The 26,020-nt window shown below is 42.0% G+C and overlaps 1 protein-coding gene across 3 annotated transcripts in view; it reads left to right on the forward strand.

Moving 5' to 3' along the window:
- The first annotated feature begins 1,202 nt into the window (after positions 1-1,202).
- LOC130195195 (serine/threonine-protein kinase WNK1-like) overlaps positions 1,203-26,020 on the forward strand; it is a 29,018-nt gene continuing 4,200 nt past the window's right edge. Inside the window, exons 1-26 of one of the 3 annotated variants that reach the window (XM_056416564.1) lie at positions 1,203-1,393; positions 3,003-4,235; positions 12,695-12,867; positions 13,223-13,443; positions 15,054-15,211; positions 16,320-16,408; positions 16,507-16,726; positions 16,895-16,996; positions 17,169-17,544; positions 17,651-17,814; positions 18,086-18,169; positions 18,536-18,565; positions 18,985-19,104; positions 19,334-19,432; positions 20,929-21,005; positions 21,094-21,256; positions 21,345-21,461; positions 22,104-22,217; positions 22,334-22,379; positions 22,474-22,623; positions 23,230-24,188; positions 24,286-24,360; positions 24,469-24,588; positions 24,691-25,009; positions 25,549-25,726; positions 25,820-26,010. In XM_056416564.1, coding sequence (XP_056272539.1) covers positions 3,450-4,235; positions 12,695-12,867; positions 13,223-13,443; positions 15,054-15,211; positions 16,320-16,408; positions 16,507-16,726; positions 16,895-16,996; positions 17,169-17,544; positions 17,651-17,814; positions 18,086-18,169; positions 18,536-18,565; positions 18,985-19,104; positions 19,334-19,432; positions 20,929-21,005; positions 21,094-21,256; positions 21,345-21,461; positions 22,104-22,217; positions 22,334-22,379; positions 22,474-22,623; positions 23,230-24,188; positions 24,286-24,360; positions 24,469-24,588; positions 24,691-25,009; positions 25,549-25,726; positions 25,820-26,010 — 5,131 coding nt within the window. In that variant the 5' untranslated portion in view covers positions 1,203-1,393; positions 3,003-3,449. Of the gene's footprint in view, positions 1,394-1,580; positions 1,642-3,002; positions 4,236-12,694; positions 12,868-13,222; positions 13,444-15,053; positions 15,212-16,319; positions 16,409-16,506; positions 16,727-16,894; positions 16,997-17,168; positions 17,545-17,650; positions 17,815-18,085; positions 18,170-18,535; positions 18,566-18,984; positions 19,105-19,333; positions 19,433-20,928; positions 21,006-21,093; positions 21,257-21,344; positions 21,462-22,103; positions 22,218-22,333; positions 22,380-22,473; positions 22,624-23,229; positions 24,189-24,285; positions 24,361-24,468; positions 24,589-24,690; positions 25,010-25,548; positions 25,727-25,819; positions 26,011-26,020 lie in introns of those variants that run through there. The other 2 variants (XM_056416565.1, XM_056416566.1) reach the window with 2 other exon arrangements.

A 26,020-nucleotide genomic window follows, 5' to 3' on the forward strand; every position in this document is an offset into this window, starting at 1 on the left:
CACGCTTGAATTTTAAAGGCGCGGTCGCGAGCTTTATGGTGGGTGAATGGAGACAGCAACAGACAGCAGACCTACAGATGAAGCTTTGCTTGGATAGGATGAGATAAATCAACGTTGTGGTCAACTCTAGAGTGTTTGGAAATTAAATGTCGTGAACTAGCAGCGTTAGAAATGTAGTTTAGCATTATTTGGAATATATATCTTCTATTAAAAATACAATATTAGTTGGACATTGTGCACAGAAGTGAGCTTGTCATGTGTGTGGAGTATAAGGAGACGCATAGGGAATGTATAGTCAACAAATACCAACAGGGGGCAGTGCTGACTTGTAGGAACATTGTATTTCGGAAATGGTCGCTGCAAAACCATTTAATGGTCCGGATTTATGTTTATTTCCCCCCACGTAAGTCAATAAACAAATTTGAGTAATATGTATGTACAACAGTATGCTTAGGTGGTATATTAGCCACTCACTATCACATAATAAAAAATATTACTTGTTCAAGTCATTTGTCATCTGAAATAAAATTTAACAAGAGCAGCAGACTTCTCGGTTTACAAATAGCATCCTGGTCTGTTTTAATGGAATCCTATAATTTGTGAACTAGGTTTCAGATAATAATGTTGTGTTCAAAGTAATTGGTTTCGTCCACAGCTTTATTTATGAAAATAAGTTTCTGTTTTAAATAATTAATAAATACAGTAAAACAATACATGATGATAGATTGAATAAAATAATAGAATTTTTTTTTTTTTTATTGTTCTGATAACATTTGATTGTATTTAGAATTTATTTCATAATGCAATGTATTTGTGAACGATTTTTAATCATTCAAGGTGTTTATATTGAAAACATATTGTAACACATTTTACAGCTCTAACTTGTGGTAACAATGTTGAAAATTAAACATGTTATCAAACATGTTGTGGTGGGTAGTTGTATTCCAATTGGTGTCGCAAATGAACGTATCTCAAATTGATGTTAATTCATAATTAATCATTTTGAATGATTATCAATAAATTCAAAATCAGTGATTTTTTAATACGATCTATACAAGTCTTGAGATTTTACACGGCTTTTGATCGTAAGTTTACATCGCTATCGTCAGAAGGAAATCAGACACAAAACTGATACCATGAGGCGCTTCAAAGTCTCCGTGGTTATGAGGTCATGATTCACCAGCGCAGGCGCTTTCGGAAAAAAACGTTTCTTCGTCAATATGTAGCAACTGCGCCGCTTGAAAGTGAGCTCACAAATAGCAACTTTTACATCCACTGACGGTTCATTTGTCTGCCTGCCATCTAAGGATAGTGTACATGTATTCTCCTAGTATGCTAAAATGGATTAACGTTGCGACGACCATCAGTTCTGTGTTGTGGACACGATATTGAGGTAGGTCGCTCACTGCCACCCGGTGCAGCTCGTTTAGGTCGTGAAGGGCTACACCGCTAGCTTAGCTGCTAGCAAAGCCAGCCTCACCAACGGACATCAGCTAGCACAGCGGTATTATTAATCGCCACCGGTGTCACAGAGAAGCTGGGCCACTCGGCTTCAAATAGTCGCCACGAAACGGCTGTAATGTTAACGTGCTTAGTGCCAACATAACCAGCGCTGGCGTCATTAATGGAGACAACCAGGAGGTGGGTCTGGGTAGTTAGGCCGTCAGCAAGGCCAGCCTAGCTGACGCGAGCTCGCGGGGTCGGTAGCAGTGTGGCGCTATTTGTCAAAGACCGCTAACTATCTTTCCCACCGGCGTCACACGTCTCCGGTGTTAGCTGGCCGGATGAAACCAGGGCCCCGAGTACGGTGGATATATAAATATAGAGGAAACTCGTTGCTAACTGGGAGAGAACTACAATTTAAGATGGCAACACTGCCGTTTGCTGCATGTAATAATGTAACGTCCGGTCTGCTCGCTTAACAACGAGGCGGAATGTATTTTAAAGAGACTTGAAACGGCTCATCGTTGGTTAAATATTAGCTACAGCTAACTAGCGCTGTGCTAGCTCGGCTTGTTGTCGAGCTAACAAAGAGCCGTTGCTCCTCCTCGCTTTGTATGCTCGCTATTGCCATTTCAAATGGATGTCACTTGTGTGACGGTGAAGAAATAGGTACGTTAAACGAGGCTTGCGTTAAATAATATACTGTTTTAATCGAATCGCGCCTTTGACTCTTGTTCATGGCAACGTTATTGCTGCTATCGTTAACGTTCTGACGTTGTGGTTGCCTACACTGGTAATGGCTGCAACCATAGTAGGTTATGGATCACTAATGGACAATACGATTGTCATTGCATGCTTGGATTTGACAAAAAACTAATCGATATATATAAATATATAAACAACCAACCACGCTATATTGCACCAATCGTATGCATCCAGAGTTTAACTTTGTATGTAGGTTTATTTTTGCAGCTTTAACGTCTAATTTAGATTCATATTAAATATTCATTCATCTCATGATTGATTGTATATGTGGTTTCTTGTTGATTTGAGAAATAATCAGCGATAAATTGTGCTTTATTAGTTACTCCTAGTCCTCAACAAATGTGAGGCATTGCTAGGTTAGTGTGTCATTCTGAAGGGCTGTGGACTCCATTTATAATGTGTGCCCCACAACATACTTATAAATGCTTTACTTATAACACTTAATGTGTTCTATAGAAATCTAGTGGTATACCAATTGGGCACAGCTTTAATATACAGTAAAATTGAAGCCACTGTGAATGCAACATGTTCTTATATTGTATGCCCCTTGGTAAGATAGAAATTAACACATTTCTAAGATGAACACAACATTATTAAATTATTGGTGCTGTACTCGGCAATAGATATGCAGTTTCTCTCAGCTGTGCTTCCAATGAAAGCAATGTTATTTAACTTTAATGTATATTGTAAATTCTAGCTGTGAACAGTTAGGCGTGTCTTATCTTCTTATGTTTCATAATGTTGGTTACTTTTAAAAACGTGTCAGGCAACTTTGGTTCTTTTTTCTCTTTCAGTGCAACAGGACTGGAGCACATTCTGAGAGTCTGGCCTTCGCCTACAAGATTGGTGCCTTCTGTGGGCTGTGTCTCTTCCTCACCAGTGATTTCTTATGCTTGATAGAAGCTGCACCCTGTGTCTTACAGGATGGATGGTGTGGACTTAAAGAGACTTGAGTATCAACATCAGCACTCTGTGTTCTGCTGTGGTGTTCTCTCTTTTAGCATTTACAAGAGAACACCTCACATCCGGCACCTCCAATCTTTCCACTATATATATATATAGACCATATTTGATTAAACAAAAAGTCAACTGGAGATAGAAGTTGTCAGACTTTCTATCTTTTTTTTCTTTTTATAGCACAGATCGATACTGCTAATATAAGCCTATATGGCAGACATGGAAGTCTCCTCATTTTAATTTTTCAGTTAGTGTACCCCCTTACGCTTAGTGTGGGTGGTGGGATGTCGGAAAAGTCAGACGACAAAATGGTGAAGTTTCTGGCTCCCCCTCAGAAGAGCGGAAATGGTCCAAGTTCTGGTTCAGATTCGATGGTCAGTGAGTGCCGGCCAACAGAAGTGAGACGTCGGCATCACACCATGGAGCGTGATCGATGTAACCCTGAACATCGTTTCTTGCGCCGCAGTGTCATCAGTGATTCTAATGCTACAGCATTGGCTCTCCCTTTACCCAGCAAGATTCCCATCCCTGCACCTCAACGGGTTCAGCAACGAGAAGCCGCCCCCCAGCGACAACTGTCTGCTCCTGCTGCTCGTTTGCCGCGGGCTGAGCCTTTAGCTCAAAATCCAGAGTCTATTGATAGTGGAGGAGGAGGAGAACAAGGAAAAGAAATAGCCAAGGTGGATGTAGTGCCTTCAGAGCAGGAGCCTGCCATCGTAAAAGATACCTGTGATGGGGAGGTGATAGCAGCCCTCTCTGCACCGGGCTTAGGAACAGCATTGCCAAGTCAAACAGAACCTGGAAGCACCACTGAAGTGAAGGTACAACATGAAGGAGAGGGGGAGGAAGAAGATAAGGAGTCTGCCAAGGCACGAGCAGAGGCCGAGCAGAGGGTAGCGGAGAAAAAAGTGCAGGATGACATTGAAGAGACTGAGACCAAAGCAGTGGGAACATCACCAGATGGGCGTTTCCTAAAGTTTGATATAGAAATTGGACGTGGCTCCTTCAAGACTGTCTACAAAGGATTGGACACCGAGACCACAGTTGAGGTGGCTTGGTGCGAACTGCAGGTATGAAATTGTCATAACCATTATTCTTATTACTTACTTTAAAAACTGCTCTTGCTATCAGTTTGAATGTTCTTTAATTGAGTCACCCTTAGTGTTGCATTCCTCGTGCAAGTCTTATCATCTCCTTTTGTTTAGGCTGTTTGTTTTTGTCAGGATTACGCATGGTGGAGTAGAGCCAAAGCAACTTCCTTTTTAAACTGTTACCTAAACTACAGCCTCTGTTATTTCCTCTCTGAGAGACATGGCTAGCATTTCCCTTTTGGTTGCTGTGCATTGCGTTTGTCTGCAAAACATACCAGAAAACGTCCCATTTTGCTTTGTAGTCCAACTTCGTCCATACTGGTTGGAATGACCACACTTAAGAATGGATGTCTCAAGGAAACTTCCCCTTACGATATTGCATAATTAACAGAACATATCAGGACTTGTATGATTACGGTTTGCATACAATGACTAAGTAATGCCCAACGCAGAAATGACCTTGGACTACATTCAAGGTTTGTTTCATTGCATTTAAATGGTGCAGAGTTGACAGTCGAAAGTCTTTTCCATATTCAGTTTTTACATTGGTAGAGGAGATTGTATACAATTTTATTTTTATTTAAAATAGTACAACACATTTTGAAGATGTAGCACAACTAAACTACCATCAGTAAAACATCATATAAAAAATGCTGAGATACATTTCATTGACATACACTTTTTTTTGTGCAGATTTTTATGTCTTCAATATCTCTGTGAGCATTAATATATTTGAGTTAATTGTTGTTGAAACCATTTAAATCTTAGAATATCTAAACGCATTGTTCCTGTACACGATTATTCATTATTTAACTTTTAATCTGCTGACCAACAGTATGTTATTGATAAAAAGTGTTAGCTCAGCTGTCAGTCATGGCAGCAACCCGTTACCTGATTCACCACATGAATGTTTGCTTTTACCATCACGTTTTCACCCTGTCATGAGAGGACTCGCACGGAAGTGCACACGACCATATCTACACATGCGCACTGGTTTCAGAACAATGTGGAGATTCCAGACGCATGCCCCTCCCCCCCCCTCTCACAGACCAAATCAGGCGCATGCTCAGTGCATTCCTGCTCTGAATGCTTGTGTGAATGTAAACTGGGTCACATTCCTGACAGAGGAATCTCCTCTGAAGTGCAGCAGGCCGGCCTGCCACGGCCTGCTCCTCAACTAAAGGTCCACCCATTGCCCTTTTTAACTTACTCACATGTTTCTATTGTTTAAATGTGAAATGGACATTGCATTTTAATGCGATGGATTGTTTAATGTTGGCGCTATAACTAATTATAAATTAACCTCACAGGTTACCAGAGCCAGGTCACTTAAGATATGTGTGTTTGAGTTGTTGATTGATACATTTAAAGAAAATTGGCAGACTAATTGGTTTGTTATGTGATGGGGGGGGGGGGATATTCTCTGGGTCTGCTGTGACTTCCTGTGAAACCTAAATGTTCCCGTCTTTGTACCATGTACGACTCGCCCATATTGACGAGGCGTAACTGCCTCTCTTTTGAGGCTCACCTAAACTCGGTGTGGGATCTAGCTGGGTCTCTGTCTGTGACCACTTGCATCAAAGACAGATTCAGTGTGAAGGGGTAATGTTTTGCAGTTGATTGAGAAACGACTTTGTTGAATGCACGTGGTCAGTTCTGAAATATGAACATGTAACCTGATACTCTCATTGCCCGTTGTTCCTGTCAACTCTCGTTTCAGTACGAACAACTGTTCAGCTACACATAAGAAGCTGAAATCCCCTTTCACATGGTTGTTAAAGCCGTCTCATGATCACTCGGGGGCTAGTGTTGCATTCCTCATGTATCCCAAGGGCATATTTAGTGGAAAGTAATATGAAAAATATACAGTTTTCTGTAGTTTTTAAATGTTTATATTCTTTAAAACATTTATCTATTTACAGCCATTCCCTCTTTTGAGATTTTTTTTCAGGAGTGGAAGTATATTGACACCTTTTTTACTTTTGGTTTCCTAACGGATAAATTCCACCAGAATGTTTTAAAAAATTGTTCAAGGATTGAGTTAGAGGGGCTCATCCATTAATTAGACTTTTTCCCCTCCTTTTTGTGGATGCCAGAATTAGCAATGCAGAAAGTAATCAGCCGTCCCGCTGCGACAAGTCTGACAGGTTTACACAAGTGGAAATTTGGTACCAGATGTCATGACCGGTTCTTCAGGACTTAAAGATATGTCTCTCTGGACCAGGGTGTTGGACTAATTGACCAAGCGATCCACTTGGCCGTAACATTTCATTACCTTACCTCCCGCCATGCCTCAATCGTGATTAGAAGCTTAAGATTGTAGCGTTTAAATAAAACGGCTCTGGTTTATTCAGTCTGGAAAGCCATCTGTCCACAATTGTCAAAGTATTTCTGGGGGTTCACCCACCCATTTGTTTCGGATCTCACGTTGCAGGCACGTCTTAACAATAAGTAGGTCATCACAGAGAGGAAGTCGAGGGGAAGAAAATGGATTTATTTAGGAGCCTCCCCTTTCTTGCTCACTCATCCATCTTCTAACATGTCATCTTCCACTCGCTGCCTCCCCGCCTCCTTCCTCTCCAGTGCTGGCTGAAGCCAAACATTGAAAGATGTGTAATGAAACCCCAGACATGCTGCAGAACCTGCGGGAGCTGCCTGTCCAGCTGGTCACGGCCTTCACTGGGAGTGACATGCTATACAGAAGGAGCTTAACAGTGTTTTGTCTGTAATTGCGCTTCATGATTGGTAGTGTTCAGGTTTACCAAGACCGCCAATACATGCATGGGTATAATATTAACACTATTGATCATAATTATCAGTTATATAGACTATATGGAGAATGCACTCCATGTGAAATATTTTCACATTCTTCTAATACATACATTATCACTAGAAAAACAAGTGTGTAGATGCTGTTTCCAAATGAGTTTGGAGCACCTTGCTTGATGTATTTATTAAAGCGTCTGATACACACAAGTCAACAAAACACAGACAAAAGAAGAGGTTAGTGGGCTGTCCCCAGATCAGAGTTTAAGCGTTTCACCGTTTGGTATTGTGGTTCTTTGTGTGCCTCTTTGGTTGCGCTCCTTCTTTTTCTGTTTGTGAAGTGGACGTCTGGTTTTCTTTTCTACCGCATTCGGATTAGATGACTCGTCATACTGGCAGATTTTGAAATGGCTTGGATGTATTGGATTGTCACCTGCTGAGAGTTTGACTGGTAGGCACTGTCAGTGCGTTTACATGATGGTATAATTCGAATCTTGCTTTAGTCGGACTATGCTATCTTTTGGGGGATCTGCTGTTATCCCAATATACATGGCAGTGAGTAATTCGAATCATTGGCCGAAAGCATGTCATATCCGATACGATAGGTGGCGCTGTTTTCATTACAACTCGTGGTGATACAGCCATTTCCGCTTGACCTCTTCACCACCACCAACAACAACAACATTTCGAGAAAGATGGCGAACAGAGAGCAAGGCGAAGCTACATCCCTCTACTATTCTTCCATGGTGTTAATAGCAGTACAGCGAATGCAAATGGCGCTATTGGCTGAGTTGATAACGGAGAGAAGACGCCGTCCAAGGTACACGGAGAATTTAATTTATCGTCTCTTTCGACTTCCGGGTCACGACATGGGAGGGAGGAGGGCGGCGGGATCTCGAGCATGCGCAAAGACGCAAAGTCCAGTTCCGAATCGAATTCAGAGTTACATGCCGCGAGAGTCGAATTATCAACTGGATCGGACCGAGCTATCCAGGGGTGTTAATCGGACCGAAGTCGGACCGCACATAGTCCGACTAAGGTGTTTACCTGAAACGGATAATTCGATTTCAGTCCGACTAAGCCAATAATTCGATTGCATGTAAACGCACTGAGTGATCTTTGACCTCATTACCATGTGTCACAATGTGAACAATATAAACGTCACAAAGACTTTCTGCTCCTAGTGCAATGACTCAGTAACACGACAGTGTAACTGTTTAACCGGGCTTTCAGGCCCATCAGCTGTTGCCCAGATCTCAACCGATGTTATCCGGTCGTCTTCATCGAGCCCTCAGTGTCAACCTCAGAGTAGGCACCTGACAGATCCAGCCAGCCCTTGGCAGGATCACAGGCTATTTTCACAGGCTATTTTGGGGATTGTTGGTTTATTTATGATGACCTTCACCTCCAAAGCAGTTTCTTTGGTTCTGCTTTGGCGATACTGTAGTGACCTGGCATCAGATGTGATCCACATTGGCTGGAAATGCTTCAGGTTTTGGAGTTGTTCAGATAGTGTTAGGACTTGGTAAACTAGAATCTAGGTTGAAATTATCCCAATTCTAATGGCAGTATTCTTTTGATAATGTTATAACATGTTATGGCCAATACATTCAAAATCATATAATAAAGTTAAATAAATGCTCAGTGCAATGAACCGTGTTCAAGTGTTATACATTACTTCATAGAAAGTACGAAACACAGGTCAAAATTAAGATATTCAGAAAGTTTACTGACATTATCAAAATAATGTAAAGAAGTAACAGTTCTGTCAGTGAACTGTCGATGTCGTGTCTTCGCACCGCAGAGAACGGCAAGATCTAGCGAGCCTGTACTCTATTGTTATATCACTTGTTCCTTGAAAGGCGAGAGTGAGTCACTGAAGTGTCTGTCTGAACAGAACAAAGAAGTAGAGGGCGTGTCAAATATATATTCATGGCCTGTGTGCAATTTGATAGTTTGTTTCTTGGATTAATTGACAAATAATAGAAAAAGACTTTCATCCTTTCTTCGTCCTTTCCTCTGCCCAAAGGTTGCTTTGCCGGGAGTCCAGTGTGCAGCAGCTCTGGGAGAAGATTCCCCAGTTCAGCTTTTTTTGAAGCGTTGCACTACAGTTAGCCCTCGAGCTTCACGCACGCACAAAGGCGTTAATGCCCAATGCGCTGTTTGTTGCAGTACTCTCCGAAACGCTGGATGGAGCAGCAGCAAGAAGTCAACGGGTGTTACTGACAATATACGATGAAGCAAGCGCCTGCTATTTAACCTCAATACTGAGGGGGAATAGCAATTTAATAGCCCACATTCATGGAGCTCTCCAGCTTTCATTTTTAATTGTAAAATATATATATATTATTATTATTAAATGCTTTATAATAAAACAAAGGTTGAATATCCTGTAAACTATTTGAATTGGCTGGCTAAATATATACTCTAATGTAGATATTTTGTAAACCCTCCTAATTCTACAGCATTTAAAATCGTCCAACATGGTAATATCAGGGAATTATTTGTGGTTGTCATATCTGAAAGTCTCAGTGATTAATAAAATTCAGAGGTGCACAGTCAAGCATAAAATGCCTTCACACTCGATGTGCACGTTATGATTTATGAGATTTACTGGTTGACGCACCTAGCGCCGGCCTCACCTCCGCCAGTTAAAACCAACTTTGAGCCGTTTGCTTGAATTTAGCCAGAACAAAACCCAGCATCACAGGTCTGGTCCTGAACGACTGCTCCAACTGCTGCCAGTGTAGCAAACGTTCAAGAAGACGAGATGACGGTGTGCTTCATTTCGTTTATTCTGCCAGTTTGGATTTAATCCAATAAACAAACTACATACAAAGCTTGCATGGGCCGTACCGCCCCCGATTAGTGGCGAACACGCAGATGGGTCATGTAAAGATGGCTAAATGCCACACATTGCACCTTTTTTACGATCTAAAACATTGTGCGTGTTTAAAATGTTATTCTGCAACATTCTCATACTAATATTTCTATGAAATTATTTTACATTAGCTCTACTTTGTCTTTCCATGAACTCTCACTCTGGCTTCACCATATTCAGAGACTCCACAAGGGCAATTCTTCACAGCTGAGAGGTCTGATGTTGCTGGCAGTGGAGGCAACGCAGCTATTTAGTGAGCTGACTCATGCTCGATCAGGTGCTGCTGTGATTCAACTGCAGCTGTTATTGTCCCTTGAGTGACAGCCAGTTTAGATTCCCTGTTTTCTAGACCTTTAACCTCGCCCTCAAAATGGAATGTTGATTACAATGATTCTGTCAGAGTAAAGAAAATATGAACACAGATTATGTGAAAGCATAAACAATGTGTTTATGTAATGCTTTACGACCTGGTGTGAGTGTTTACAAATTCATACCGTCTTTCTCAAGCTACATTTTTGAATTATGTCATAGTGAGACTAATTGGGACTGAGGTGGGATAAGCAATGCACACTGACCTCAACTAATCAGGAGAGACTCCTGGCAGTCAAGCAAATGTGCCCAAAAGCTCATTTTTGCCTTTTATTTTTGGGCTTCTCTGATCAGAATACCTGGAACCACGCTCTGTTTCCAGTGACATTAACAGCAGGACACGGCACAGTGTGATGTGTGTCTTGTGATCGCAAGATTGTAAATTCCTGGAAGGTTTATCCAGGCCCTTTTGTTATGCGTACTTTTAGGAGAGCTGTGTAATCAACTTTCCTTAAGTCCTCTAAGGCAAATGTGTGCTTTTGGGCTATACTAAATAAATTGAATGAAATTGGCTTATCCTGTTGTAAATTGGAAAACATTGCCGTTCCTCAAATGGCCCCTTGAGGCTGGCTCAAAACAGTCAATCCCCATAGATGTTAATGTTTGGAAGCCTGGTATCTACAGCTTCACCGTTCATTAAACCTGTGCCCATTTAAATGAGATTAAGGCACGCCCTCAAATATGCCTGCTTCACCTCCACCGACGATCCACACTTTTGACCATTTTTCTTTGACTGTTGTCAGTGCCAAGATGCCCCTAGGGCACCCTCTTTAACTTCACGACTCTTCACAGATACTAGGTCCATATTTTTAACAGTTCATGATTCGGACATGTACCTTTTGTGTTAAATGAGTCATTAATGGGGCAGTTTGCTAACAATGGAATTGCTGCCATTAATACATTAGTTGAGTATTTGCTGCTGACCCAGTGCTATGAATTCTGTGGTTTTAAAAGCTGCTGTGGATATGATGACATATGAAAGAGGGGGGGAACCACTCCCCAACAGATACATACTCATAAAGTAGGTCAGCTGGTCTAAGTGCACGGTGGAGCCTCCATTACTCGCCACTTTCTTGCCTCGGCTTGTGTTTACTGACATTTCTCCCTGATTTATTGCCCTCCCTTGTTCCTAATTGTTAACATACATTTCCCTTTAACGCCTCATTCCTGTCTGCCCTATGTTGCCCCCAGACACTGAAAACATTCAACCTCAAACCTCCAACATACCCTTCACAAAGGCTTTACGGATTTCATTTTGTATGTCAATCCCTTGAAGTTTGTTTTTATCTCTTGCTGAGACAAAAAGTTAAATCTTCTCTCTCCACTCACAAATGGGCTGAATTTACTGGACAGCCTGGCCTGTGGCCCCAGGGGGTTTAAAGGGAGGGTCTCTGGTTTCAGGGTTTCACTGAGCTTGGCTAACTTGCATGGGCTTGCTGCTCTAGTTATGCAAGCTGTAAATGTAGGTCAGACCAGGAATTACTGATTAAACTTGAGAAGGAGGACGGTTGTACACATTACTGATTTTTGTGTATCATTTTTTATTCGTGAACCTTACAGAATCCGTTATTGCAAATCCTTATTTATACATCAATCAGTTTCTGATAATATAATTGACAAACATTTGTTGACTAATGAATCTATAGCTTTATTTATAATACAGGTCGAGGTTAACGCAACATCAGCCTCACACCGAATACAGATGCTATGGGCGATATGTCAATAATAATATTCATTATAGTCTATCATTCTTGATATTATGAACAACGATACAGGTTTTTGTTTATTTGTTAATGACAGTATGTCAATATTTTCTGAGCTACTCCAACAGTTATTAGTTTTCCACTTCTTATTAAATAATGTAATGTATATGTTTTCTTGTTATGGTGATTGTTTATTTTTTCATGAACCTACTTGACCTACATTTCTTTGAAATTGTAGTCGACTCGGCTCAGACTGATCACGTAATTCTCTGGCATGCTGTGGCTCTTTTCTTGTTTTAGTTTTCTTGGTTTCTAGGACAAAGCTAGACAACATTTAATTTGGTTCACAGTAGTTTGCCTGAGAAAACAGAGCCACGTCCTTTACCCCCCAACTGTATGTTTTCGTACATGTACCAGAGTTTGTACTCAATTTAATTATTTTCGTTTTCCTGTTTTTCTGCCATTCAAACTTGGATTATCAAATTGACTATAGACTTTAAATTGTTTTAAGAAATCCGATGCTAACTGGAATAGGGTTAAAAATACATCTTTACTTGCCATTTGTATTGATGGTGCCACCAGGTGGTTGCACATTACTGTTTTTGTCATTTGTGCATTGTTAAAAATATTCATCAATCCACATTAATCTGTATATTTCTAAAAGTGCTGTCCTCTGATTCGTGAAATCTTGAAGTATTTGATTTTTTTATCTCCTGCAGGATCGTAAGCTGACAAAAACAGAGCGGCAGCGCTTCAAGGAGGAAGCAGGGATGTTAAAGGGACTACAGCATCCCAACATTGTCCGCTTTTACGACTCCTGGGAGGGACCTTCCAAAGGCAGGAAGTGCATTGTTCTGGTCACTGAACTCATGACTTCTGGCACACTCAAGACGTGAGTCTCGAACTAGCCAGACACAATAACACAGAACCCATGCATACATATACATTACAACATATAACAATAATCATACTGACTATTGATTCTATATATGCTGACCATTTGTCTCAAAATTAGAAAACAACATTTGTTGAACTTTTTATAATCTGGTAATGTAATATAATTAGTAAATTTGATAACATGTCCATACATATAATTTTCAGTACACCATTAAAAAATAGAAAAAGAAGTGAATTTGCTCTTGCTGGCTGTTTTTACCAATAAGTAAATGTGAAAATACTACATATGCTTTGCATTGTTATTTCTGTGCTTTGAGGATATGTGATAAGTCTGCTCTTTTCTCTTGTAGATATCTGAAACGGTTCAAAGTGATGAAAATTAAAGTTCTGCGAAACTGGTGTAGACAAATCCTCAAAGGGCTCCACTTCCTTCATACTCGGGCTCCCCCCATCATCCACAGGGACCTTAAGTGCGACAATATTTTCATCACAGGCCCAACAGGATCCGTCAAGATTGGAGACTTGGGACTGGCCACACTCAAGCGATCATCATTTGCCAAGAGTGTTATAGGTACGACTCCGAAGTCATTTCTACCTTCTGTTCCCTTCTGCTGTGGGGCAGTACCTTTTCCAAGGCCATGTAATGTTTGTATTGTACATGATTGTGTTATAAGAGGGTGTCTTCCTTTGGATTGTTTTTCTGACGATGTGGTTCAAAAACAGACCACAGCGTTTCAGCTGTCTCTCAAACCACAGCTCAAATGGAGGCCAAATACTGTGGTAATCTTAGGCAGATAACCACAAGGCTGTCTCTCTTTACTCTCTCACAGTGACTCTATCAAGTTTGGTCATTGTACAGAATATTTCTGTTCTATGTTTCTCCCAAAAAAAAGAGAGTTTTTTTCCCAGGCACCTACTGAATGTAAGTAGCGCCTAACATTTCTCATATTGTTTTAATATAAATATTATTAATATAATAGTTTTCATGCCTTCTTGCAGGCTGACCTGGCCATTGCTTAAGGTATGGCCTTTGCTTCTGTCTTAGACTGGTCTTTGTTCTGTGGTTTGGAAATATGTGGTCTGTTTGCCAGTTATTTCTATAACATTTAACATCTCTTTCTATGGGTTTGCCTCAACAGGGTTTTTTTTTCTAGTGTTTGTCTCTTACTGTCTTTTAAAATATTGCAGGGCGCCAGAATCTTTTTACTCCATCTTTGTTTCCAGGAATTTCTGCCCACTTTCTCTCTGTCAGCCCTTTGCCTTTGTTTTTTGTTTGTTTTTTTATTTTATTTTATTTTTTAATTTCACATTCTTGGGTATGTTTTTAAAATGTAGGCTCTAGCCTCAGCTGTGCCCAATTCTGCTGTTTGGAATGAATAGGGTACTGCTGGTCATTGAGTAAGTATGAACTTTAATGGGCCTGGTAAGTGTGACAGTGTGCTGTAACACACATCAATATCAAAAACAATTACATTCAAACAACCAGTTTTTCTGTGTAAGACCTGAGATTAAATGAAAACATTTAACAGAACAAGGCTGATGTGCAGAGACACACTGCTGAGCACAGTAACTAGCTATGGGATCTGCTTCTCTCAGCCTTGACCATAACAGTTTCCTCCTGCAGGTCAAGAAGAAATGGTAAGTCAGACTTCGAAAGGTGGGTGTTCTATAAAAGCCAATGTGGTTGTAAGGTAAGGTCGTGAAAAAAGTTATTTCCATAGCTAGTCCTATTCCTCTTGCAGATATCATTGACATCCCTTTGAACAAACACTTTATTCTGGCCTTGGTAACCCTCTGGCGATTGCAAAGACCATAATTTGGCAAACAAGTGTGTTCTGCACATTGGCTACCTCAGTCGCTTTCTTATATCCAACATGTGACGGTCTTACACAGACAAACGCCTGCTTTCTTCTCTACATTCTAACTGAGCCCAGCCTCTCCCTCCTTTTTTGTTTTCTGTCTCTTTTTTTACTTTCCTCCCCCTTTTCTTTTTTTTCTTCTCTCTTCCAACTTTCACCTCACAGGTTCTACTCCAGGAGATGTCAACAGGCTGGTCACTCCTCTCATCCTCCTCTTCCTCAACCCCTCACGGGTTGGAGGAGCAGAGGGGCAATGGGTTGTGAAAAGCCCACTCAATCAGTAAGGGAGTTCGAGAGTTCTGAATAGTTGTTTTGATTTAAGGTACCCCTGAGTTCATGGCGCCTGAGATGTATGAGGAGAAGTACGACGAGTCAGTGGATGTGTATGCCTTTGGAATGTGCATGCTGGAGATGGCCACCTCAGAGTACCCTTACTCAGAGTGCCAGAATGCTGCACAGATCTACCGCAGAGTTACCAGCGTAAGTCTTTTTTTCAACACTCCATGTCACCCCTCTGCCCTGCCTTCACCTCTTCCTATGTGCCCAGAAGGCTCGTGTCCCATTCTCCTGTTGTATTTACATCAGCTCCTGAGTTCATTACATTCCTGTATCTCCCAAATTGTTATCTATTGTCCTGTTTGAAGAACCCACGCACTTAGAAAACCTTCTCGAGAAACATGTCATTTAATTGCCCCTTTGCTTCATACTGTGTCCTGTCTTTGCTTCTGAGATATTTTTATATTTGTTCGTTAAGGACCTGAACTGCTAAAGCTAAAAAAGCCCAGTCGTGCTATTGTTCTAATGGCTAATTTTCACTAACTATCATAGTAAAAAAACTAATATTTTAAGTTGTATTCTTCAGTTAGTGCTGAAATGTATAGTCACGCATGTGATGCATGTCATTAGAATTGTAAGATTCTCAAAGTTAAAAAGATTGAACCTGTTTCTAGTCTCTACGAAATAGTCCTTGAAATCTATACCTCTACCCTCAGTTTATCGTTTACTGAAAAGTGCAAAGGCTAAAGTTATTGCAAGATTACTCAAACTTGTATCCCCCCTTCCTGCCAAGTATTGAGCTCTTCAGCTCTCTTTTCAAAGAGAAGAACAGCGCATACTGCAGAGCTTTATACACAGTTAGCTGCTATTGTGGTGTTTAGCCTACATTTAGGGAGTGTTCCTGTTCTTTCATTCAGCTCAGAGGTTCAGCTAGCCCTCCATTTTCCTGTGGCCAAATATATAACTTTGTTTAATTGATCAACACCTGTCCTTACTTGACTTGTGCCTTATTTTCCCGTCATCTGACATTCTGTAATTTATAAAATGCCACCTGGTAAAAAGCGTTCAATTCTTTAGTCGTTATTTATTATTGACATACTTTCTCAGAAGCACCCTGTCCTCTTCATACTGTGACTTTTGAGATTTATTCCCAAACACCATTGAAAGAGTTAGTTTAAAGCTTCATCTGGTATATGGCACATGGTTGTGTGGTACTAATGTAGAAACTCTGAGCTGAAGAAGAGCAGGGTAATAATAAAAGGTCATATGAGAAGTAGAACCATTCTCATTCAGGGTTCTGTGTTTCCTGTAGGGGGTGAAGCCAGGCAGCTTCGACAAGGTGGCCATTCCTGAAGTGAAGGAGATCATCGAGGGATGTATTCGCCAGAACAAGGATGAGAGGTCTGTTGCTCAAGAGCACATGTAACAGGGTTAGGGTTAGTCTGTGAGTCTCTCCAGGAACACAACTATTTGCTCACTGCTTGTCTCCCTCTATTCAGGTACTCGATAAAGGACCTGCTGAACCATGCCTTCTTCCAAGAGGACACAGGGGTGCGGGTGGAGTTGGCAGAAGAAGATGATGGAGAGATGGAGGCTATTAAGCTGTGGCTGCGAATTGAGGATGTCAAGAAACTGAAGGGGAAGTACAAAGACAACGAAGCTATTGAGTTTTCTTTTGACCTCAACAAAGACGTCCCAGAGGACGTGGCTCAGGAAATGGTGAATTTAACTTTTAATATTTTCCTCAGACTTTTTAAAGTGCAACACCTCATTAATACTGACACTGCAAATACTGCATGACATCAACAAAACAGGAAAAACAGTTTAGGGGTTGGAGAATCTTTGAAAAGTAAATATTCAATTGTACGCCCTTTCTTTGTGCTTTAGGTTGAGTCTGGTTATGTGTGCGATGGTGACCACAAGACAATTGCAAAGGCCATAAAGGACAGGGTGTCTTTAATCAGTCGCAAGAGAGCACTGCGGCAGCAGGTGAGTCCATGCTCAACATAGTGCATCTAATGTTATTTATGTTTATTATATCTTAAGTGCTTTGCATGAATCTTTGTCATAGGGTGTATGTACCTGTGCTTTGATGTTTAGATGTTGTCAGTCGGTGCTCTCTTAAGGGATTTTAATATACTTGCTGCTGACTGTCTTGAAGGTCCGAGAAGAACCGGAGAAGAAAAGACTAGAAGAAGAACAACAGCAGAGTCAGTTCCCTCCAGCACAGCAACCAGTCCAACAGCCAATCATGGAGGTGCCTCAGTCCCAGCCAGTGATGCAGCCTGCTCCTTATGTCCCTCCACAACCAAGCCAACACGGCATGCATATGGCTACCCAACCTGCATCTCAGCAGAGCCTTCAGAGCTCCATCTATAACACTCCTCAACCAAACCAACTGGCCGGCATGCCACAAGGCATTCCTTTTATCCCTCAGTCAACTGGGCAAGTCCCAGTTCAGGGTCAAAGTGTGGCCACCATCCAGCCAGAGTCCGAGGAGCCTGAGACTGACCAACAACTACAGCACTCTGGAGGAGGTGTGTATCAAAGATATAGCCTACTGAATGATCATAAAAGGATTTTATTTTTAAATATTAGATTTTTTTGAGTATTTTCATAAATTAAACTTCTTGTCCACCACAGCCAATCACATGGGAGACAAACTACCGGGTTCCACCAGTCGTCCTGAGGTCCAGCCACCTCAGCCTGGATTACCCTACAGCTCCCCTCCCAGTCAGCACGTTCAGCTCCAAGTTTCACACCCACAGACACCAAATGACCAAACGCAACAGCAGCAGTTGTCAGGGGTGAGTGTAAAATAGGACATCATCTTATGTGTTGAAGAGAATCAGGTGACTTGTGGCCTGTGTGTTTCAGAAATACGTATATAATTATATCACGTTACAACAAGTTTGTAAACGTTCACACTACATTTATTTAGATTTAGCATGCCTAAGCGATATACATTGGCACTTTTGATCTCTGTCTTTGGCCTTGGAATGTGATCATCTATCTGTTTACTTTCTTCTTTGCCTCATTTTCACCACAAGCTGTTGTTTTCTTTTCATGGTGCATAAGGTTCAACCACAGATGCAAGGTGTCCTGCCTAATGTTGTTCCTGTTGCACCCAGCAGCCAGTCTGTTCCAGTGGCACCTGCACAGGTATATATACTTTACTGCATGTCCTCATGTCTTCAATGAGTAACTTTGCATTAATTGATTAAACCGTAGTTCAAGGTTTCAGATCTGTTGCACCTAACAACAAACCTAATGGTGTCAGGTTGTACTGAACATACCCCACGTACGCTTCAGTATCACTGCAACAAATGTGAACTTCAATCACTTAGTCAGCAAAAACCCTATTTTAAGGTAACAAGAAGCTCGTATTCTCTGCGTCAGGTGGCCGCTTTGAAAGCAGCTCAGTTTTCTGAATCCCAAGTTTTTCAATATTGTTATATTTTCCTTAGTTTGCTGTTTTTTTTATTGTCAAGTTTCCTACTCTTACCCTCTATGTTTTGTTTCTTATAGTACGGAGTTTACTACCAAACAACGCCTCAGGTAGATAAAATGTCCCGTTTTCTTTGTGCCACTTGTAAATACTCCCACAGCTTTTTTGTGAAACATAATAAACATATTGTCTATTTCCCAAATGTTTGATAAGTTTGAACTTAATCATAGTTAATAGAACATTATTGGGTTTCAGACAAATACAGCATCAAATATTTGTGTGGAATGAAATGCACATTACACTTCTCTAAATGACACTGTAGAGACGTTTACTGATGTGTAACTCGACATCTCACACTGTCAAATGGATAAATGCTCTGAGTAATGCAGCTGTGTTGTCCAACGGCAAAGTGCATCTGGGCTTGGAATGGAGTGAAGTAAAGCTTTCACTTTTCACTTTTCAGAAAGTCAACAAGAATACGTATCATATTTTTATGTAATATTTTCCACTCCCTCTTCTATTCTCACAGATTCCCACCCAGCAAGTGATGCTACCCTCATCCTCGCAATCGTCTCCCCCCCAACAGCCAGAGAGCAGCAGTGCTCTTCAGATCTCCACTCTGCCGCAGGCCGGAACTCAGCAGCTACAGGTGACACGCACCCCTCCCCTGCTCGTACCAACATACACATGCTTAGTTGCTTACACTGACATATTGCCTCACCATATTAAAGTATACATTTCATGCTTTATATGTTTGTGTTTATTCTTGATGTTTCCTTTTCTTTTCTCTGGACACACATCTGTCATTACAATGGCTGCCTCCTTTTGCTCTTCCACGCTGCCTTTCTGCATGCTGCTCATTCCTACATGATTCTTAGTCTTGGGCCAATGATCCGAGTCCTCCTATCCTGTCACCTCCACTCAACGCAGAGCACCTATACTTCCTCTATCAGGCCTCATGCCGCTCTGTTCCGCAGGTACTCTCCAGAGCACACGGGTTGTATTGATGTTTGTGGGTCAGCTGTGAAGCATTTGGTTGGTTCCTGTTTCTTAAAGTGTGTCTTGGAACACATTTGACATATTTCTTTCTGGATTAATGATGAATGATATTGACACGTATGGATTTGCGTAATATGTGTTCAAGCGACACTTATCAAATTCTAATAATAAAAAGGGCAGTTTTTAGGTGTCTTGTTCACCCATATTTACAAAGAAATCTACTAAACTGTGAAAGAAATAGAACAGTGATTGTTAGATTTTGAACCAAAAGACATTAAAACAATTCATATCCTTTCATTCTGATGAAAGAGCTATCCTCACCCTTAGATTGATGCAGTGTTGCACTTTATTTAGCTTTCGTTTTGGTTCATCAGTGCAACATACCCTTATGTTTTAAAAACAGCTCAAAGGTTTACTTGGAATACATATTTATTAAAAACAGGACCCCCGATCTGTGAGCATTTAATAATAACACAGAGGTAATAAGTCGGTAAGAAATGAGACATTTTATCACGGATACGAAAGTCACAGTATTGTAACGACACACTAGGCTGGAAAACAAAATGACCAAAACATCAGTCCCCTGTACGAACGTTACTAATATACACATAAGCACAGCAGAGAAGAATTATCACATTCTGAAGGAAAGGAAATACATTCTTACACAGCAATGTTTACACTGCCTGTGAGCTTAATAATGGCTCACCAGGTCAAACGGCTCCACCTGGTGGATGGTCTAATTTAATTAATTCCTTTCCTGTAAATAGTTTCTCAACTTAAATGACTCAAATAAAAATGTAGTGAATGAATGGGAATGGCACAAACTTTTACTTTGCATTCCTAAATCCTAAAGCTCTATCAAAGCAATTTTCTTGGTTGGTTACAATTTTTGACCACCTATTTATATCTATATTTATACAAACTATTAACATAAACTAACTTTCTTGGCAAAATGTAAAACATTATAAATGTCATGAGTTCACTTTTTGTTTAAAAAAAAAAGTGTTCATGTTAATGTCATCTATTAGGGGTTATTTGCATTAAACTAATAATTCAATTGATTATGAAATGTATTGATTTTTTTAATTTAATTACTTTGGTCATAGACAATCGTGGCATCAGTAGTTTTACGTCTACATTATGAGCTGCTTGGGAAGTTAAACAGGAATAATATCTTTCAACATTGCTTTTATTCTAACATTACTGAGAAACGTCTCCTTCCATGTTGACCTGAGCTGTGAAGCTCCAAGCTGTCGGCTGTGAGCCGGTTGTTCTTCCACAGCTTTTTATGAGCAACGTCACATTTTGTTTGTGGCGGTACTGTCTGCTACTGCTGACTTGCATTTTCCCACTGATCGTCCATGGTTGGTGATCGGCAACCAATGAATGCATCTCTAGTCCGATACCATTTCAAAAGAGTAATGCACAAACATTTCCATTTTGAGATTTGCTGACCGTTATGTTTGTGTTTCAGGCCCCTGCGAGTGTTTCTCAGTCGGCACCAGCAGAACCGCCAGGGTCGTCTGTGCTGGCGCCGCCATCTGTAGAAAGGTTAGAAGAAGATTAGTATAATAAGCTGGTCTACCAGCACCCCCACAGTGTGTCGGATCCTGTTCTCATGGGTCCATTTCCCTTCCAGCTGCCTGTCGGATGCAGCTTCAGGTCTTAGTGACGGCAATGATGGAAGCGCTACTTCAGGAGGTCGCCATGAAGGGCGCTCAATGAAACGTCACCAGCGTAGATCTGTCCGCAGCCGCTCCCGCCACGAGAAGACTGCTAAGGCCAAGCTCAATGTTCTCAGTGTATGTATTTGAAGAGACGAGTTCATTCATATTCTGTCTTAAGCTCTTTGTCACGGAACTGATTCAACATGAAACCGATGTTTTGCAGATCTCCAATGTGGGAGACAGAGTCGCAGAATGCCAGCTGGAAACGCACAACAGGAAGATGGTGACCTTCAAATTTGACCTTGATGGTGATAATCCTGAGGAGATTGCACAGATCATGGTAGGAGTAGTTCTATAGCTTTTGCCTCCAAACAGTTAGGAATTGTTAAGTGTCTAATGGTTGTTTGTAACAATAAATGTCTTCTGTATACATATATACAGAAACCTAAAGCAAAGGGCACGTGCAATGTGGCAGAACGCTTGGGGTCAACTGTTCTCTTGATTTTATTTTTTCATTCAATAATTACTGTTTTAAAAGTGTTACAATGGTGTAATGTAGACACCACATTTGTTACTTACATTTTCAATAGTTTTATAAACATAAACATTTTGACCTCAAAAGTAAAAGTATTTATTGATTTAACCTTATGTTTAGTCTATGTTTAAGTACTGCGTTTCAAGTGACCCTCGATAATAACTGAACCACACTTACATTCATGATCTAAATATTTGGGTAGCCGTTTTAATTTGTGTTCTCTCCCGTTTATTTTACATTACATGTCATTTAGCAGACGCTTTTTTTCAGTGGTTGGATTGGACAGTCGACTTCTCTGGCAGCTGACTAATGAATGAAACTGTTGTGGCAGATGACCTCAAACTTTTAAGCAATGTTTTCGTCCTTTTGTTTTACCTGCTGCATCAACGAATGTCATTCACAAGTTTAAGACCACAGTAGTTGAACTTCTGTTGCTTCCTGTTTTAGGTTGAGAGTGAATTCATCTTGGAAAGTGAACGCGAGTCCTTCATCGAGCAGGTCCGCGAAGTCATAGAAATGGCTGATGAGAAAGGAGACGGCCTGAAGGAAGGCTTTCCTCAGGTATTTGTTAACTACACATCCACTCAGTAGCCAAATAACCATCATGAGAATGTTTACCCTAACCTGCTGAACCTGACAATGTTACCTCAAACTTTTGTATGTTCACCTCTTTGCAGATGAGTGATCAACAACAACCTGAGCTGTCTCTTCCCATGCTGCCAGGTAAACAAACTTTAGTCAACAATCCAGTGCTCCAGTCCAACTATTGATTATTATGAAGTTCGACTCCTGTCTCACATCTTCACCTTTCTTTCAGCCTTTCTCTCGGGCATTTCCCCCAGCACCACAGCGCAGGTGGTGCATTCAGCAGGACGGAGGTTCATAGTCAGCCCGGTGCCGGAGTCTCGTCTTAAAGACCAGTTCTTTGGCGGTTCTTCGTTTAATACCTCAATTGGAGATGAGCCAGGTGAAATAAAATGTTTGTTTTTTTCACAGTGGAAATAAACCCTCTATTTGGTTTCTCAAAGTAATACATTTGACACTGCATGCAAATAAGCTTTAATGTGCAATGTGAAAGATATGGCCATAATTTGTTTTATAGTTTGTTTAAATTCAGAAAAGAAAAAGGCAGCCTCGCCTCGTCCTCCCCGCTAAAGGGAGGACGCTTCACAGCCTGCAGCAGTTGGCTCAAATTCAGCTGGAGCAAAGCCCGCCCAGGGGCTCTGATCCCAGGGAACAGTTGCCCCGACTCCCGATAAGATCAGCCAACTTTTTGCTGCTGCTCTTGCACACCTTAGACGCAGCTGTGTAATTGATTAAAACACTTTAAAGCAATAATAGTTACAACAAAATGTGATGGAGCTCTTAAGACCCAACCACCTTAAATTGGACCTGACAGGACATGTTGACAAATGTAAAACAAAGTGTGATGAAAAACACTTTCTCTCTAAAGGTTGTTGATGGTCATTTATTGTTATTAATCTGTTTCTCATGTTCTTTGTTGATGCTGAAAATGTAAATGACTATTGTCTATTTCTTCCTTTTTTGTAATAAAATGTCCTTTTTTTTCTAGCCATCCCACTGGGCCTCTCTCTGTCTGCTCCATCTGGGACTCTCCAGCAGGCTTTCAGTAAAATGAGGCAGGCGTGTTTAGAAAGATGCAACACCATCGATCCCGCTGCGGCTGAACAAGAACCAGGCACTGTCCTGACCACTGAGGCTGGACTCGGCCCAAACTCTAACAATATCTTGGCTCCTCCGGAAGCTGTAGCTTCTCCTGCTAGCATTACCTTTCCTGGTGTCACACCTACTGACACATCCTCACTACCTCCCTCAACTGGGAGGGTTTCCCCTCCACCGACATCTACTCAGCCCCAAACTCCAGCTGCTGTCACCAGTGATCCCAGTCCTCATCCTCAGTCAGCCCATGAAACAGCCCCCTCACAGCTTCCATCAGCTGCCAACAGCCCAGCTACAGCTTCCACCATTTTTCCCCCATCAGTGCAGACCTCCGTCCCCGCAGTACCTGGGCCTCAGCTGAGCAGTAGTTCTGTCTCTTCTGTTGTTGGCGTGGCATCCAGTAGTTCTGGCGCTGTCCCTGCTTCAGAGCAGCAGCTTGTGAATTTGTCCATCCAACAGCACGCAACCCCGTGTCAGCCTGTCCCGATTTCTGCTCAGCCCTCTCTTCCCACCTCGTTACCCAGTCAGAGCCAGGTCCAGCCACAGCCAGTGGAGTCGGAAGGGGCGGAGCTCCCCAACAAGACTGCTGGCAGAGACGACATCCAGGCTCTAGATAAGAAGCTCCGGTCCCTCTTTAAAGACCAGAGCTCTGCCTCTGCATCAGTGGATCAGAACACGGGCACTTCTTCTCCTCCCACTGGAACTTCTTCTCCTCCACCTGGAGCTGCCCTGGTGCCCCCATCTAACCTTCCCCTCACTACCGGGGGGCAGGCTGTCCTGGGCCCCACAACCACCCCAGGACAGGGTGTTACCCCGGCAGGACAGACACCTCCAACTAAGCCCAGGGCTCAGGTTAGTGGGAACTGCAGCGCGCAAGAACCAAATCCAAAATGTTGTTTATTGCTCTAAATATATTATGTCTTGACTTCCTCCGTTTTAATATTTTTAGACATTACCTACTGGTTTTGATAAAGCTGCTACACCTCCCTCTGAAGTTGTGCCCCCATTTCCTGGACCAAATCAGGTGAGATTCCCTGCTCTCCTACGTGATGTAGGTTTTTAACAAATGGTGTAGATTTACATGAGTACAACTGCAGACTGTTCCTCATATACTGTTTGTGTGACGCCACAGTCGCAGCAGCCCCTGGGTCATTTGGATGCCCAGTTGAGGAGAGCTCTGAGCCCAGAGACGGTTCAGGGAGGTAATGGAGACCACCATCCAACAGCAGCTTTTACTCTTGGTCGTTTCCAAGTAAGTTTTAAGTCCCAGCGTAAAATGTATCTGGTCTAAAACGGCTAAATCTCTAAAACCTTGTTCTTAGTTCATTAAAAATGTTCTTCCTCTCTCTTCCAGGTGTCTGTTGCTACTGACGGTGTGTCTAGCAGTGTTCCAGATTCCTCGGGCATCGTTTCCTCTTCTTCCCTCACGCCGTCTTCTACCTCTTCATCTTCCTCTTCGTCTTCTTCCCCCTCAAGTCCAGAGAATACCCTCCACCGGTCATCCTCCTTGTCCAAAGGAGTTTGTGAGCCTGACGCTGTAAATGGAGCCTCCTCCCTCTCTGCTGATCCCGATTGTCAGCCGACCACTGTTGGGCGCTTCCAAGTGTCCACGAGCACCAACGCCACATCTGGGCCAACCGCTGGCTCTAAAGTGGGCCGCTTTTCTGTCACAGGCACGTACCAGGTTCAACGTTCAGCAAATGAATCTAGTTTTGATAAAATAGTGGAAACCTTCCTTGACTAATGCCATGCAGCACTGAGTACCGTACAAACTGATGCTCACACCAACGCAACCGTGTTTTCACGGCTAACTCTGTACCTGAGCAGGCAAAGTGAAACAAATGTTTTTAAAACTTCATTATCAGATTTTTAAATGATATAAACTGCAGAATGTTCTCTGAGATTTCTTGACAGAAGGCCATACACTGTGGAGGCATCTTTACTTCTACCTATTGTAGTATTTATAAATGGTCCTATTAGTAGAAGCTGCTGGGGGAAATATTATTTAGAGCTTTAATAGCTTTAGAAAATTCAGTCGACTTCTCTAGCTACTGAGCGTAAAGGTTCATTATGTTAGACGCCACATCGAGAGATAATCCTGGGAAGTAGTCGGCACATGCGCATAAAACAAAGACTTTCTTCTTTAAAGCATGTGAGGTCCCAGGTAAACGTGTCTCTCTAACACCTTATGTGTGTGTTTTCTTTTCCTCAGTGACCCCAGCTCCAGCGGCGGCCTCCAGTCCAACACCTGGTTCCAGCACGCAGAATGGGCCCTCGTCCTCAACGTCCGATCCCCACGATGCACACGGCCATTACAGTAGCGACGTTGACGATGACTCTGAGACGGAGGACCAGGCGCTGCAGAAAGAGATCAGCCGTCTTAGAGAAAAGTATGCCACGTGTTGCACCACCTTCATGAGTGTCACTTCACAGCTCCATGGGAATACGTTTTAACATGACCTTATGTCTCGTCACGCTCACAGACACATGATGGAGATCCAGACTTTGCAGACTCGTCAGAAAGATGAGATCGAGTCCCTGTTCACGCGCATGGGGAAACCTCCTCCTCCGACTGTCTTCTCCCCTGCTGTGGCGATGGCTGGAGGGCGACGGAGGCTCAAAAGTAAAAGCCACAAATCCTCTCGTAGTGGACAGCCCAGTCCCAAACACTCTGGTAAGGACCG

Source organism: Pseudoliparis swirei, chromosome 6 (assembly GCF_029220125.1).
Source record: "Pseudoliparis swirei isolate HS2019 ecotype Mariana Trench chromosome 6, NWPU_hadal_v1, whole genome shotgun sequence".
In the NCBI taxonomy this organism is placed as follows: Eukaryota; Metazoa; Chordata; class Actinopteri; order Perciformes; family Liparidae; genus Pseudoliparis; species Pseudoliparis swirei.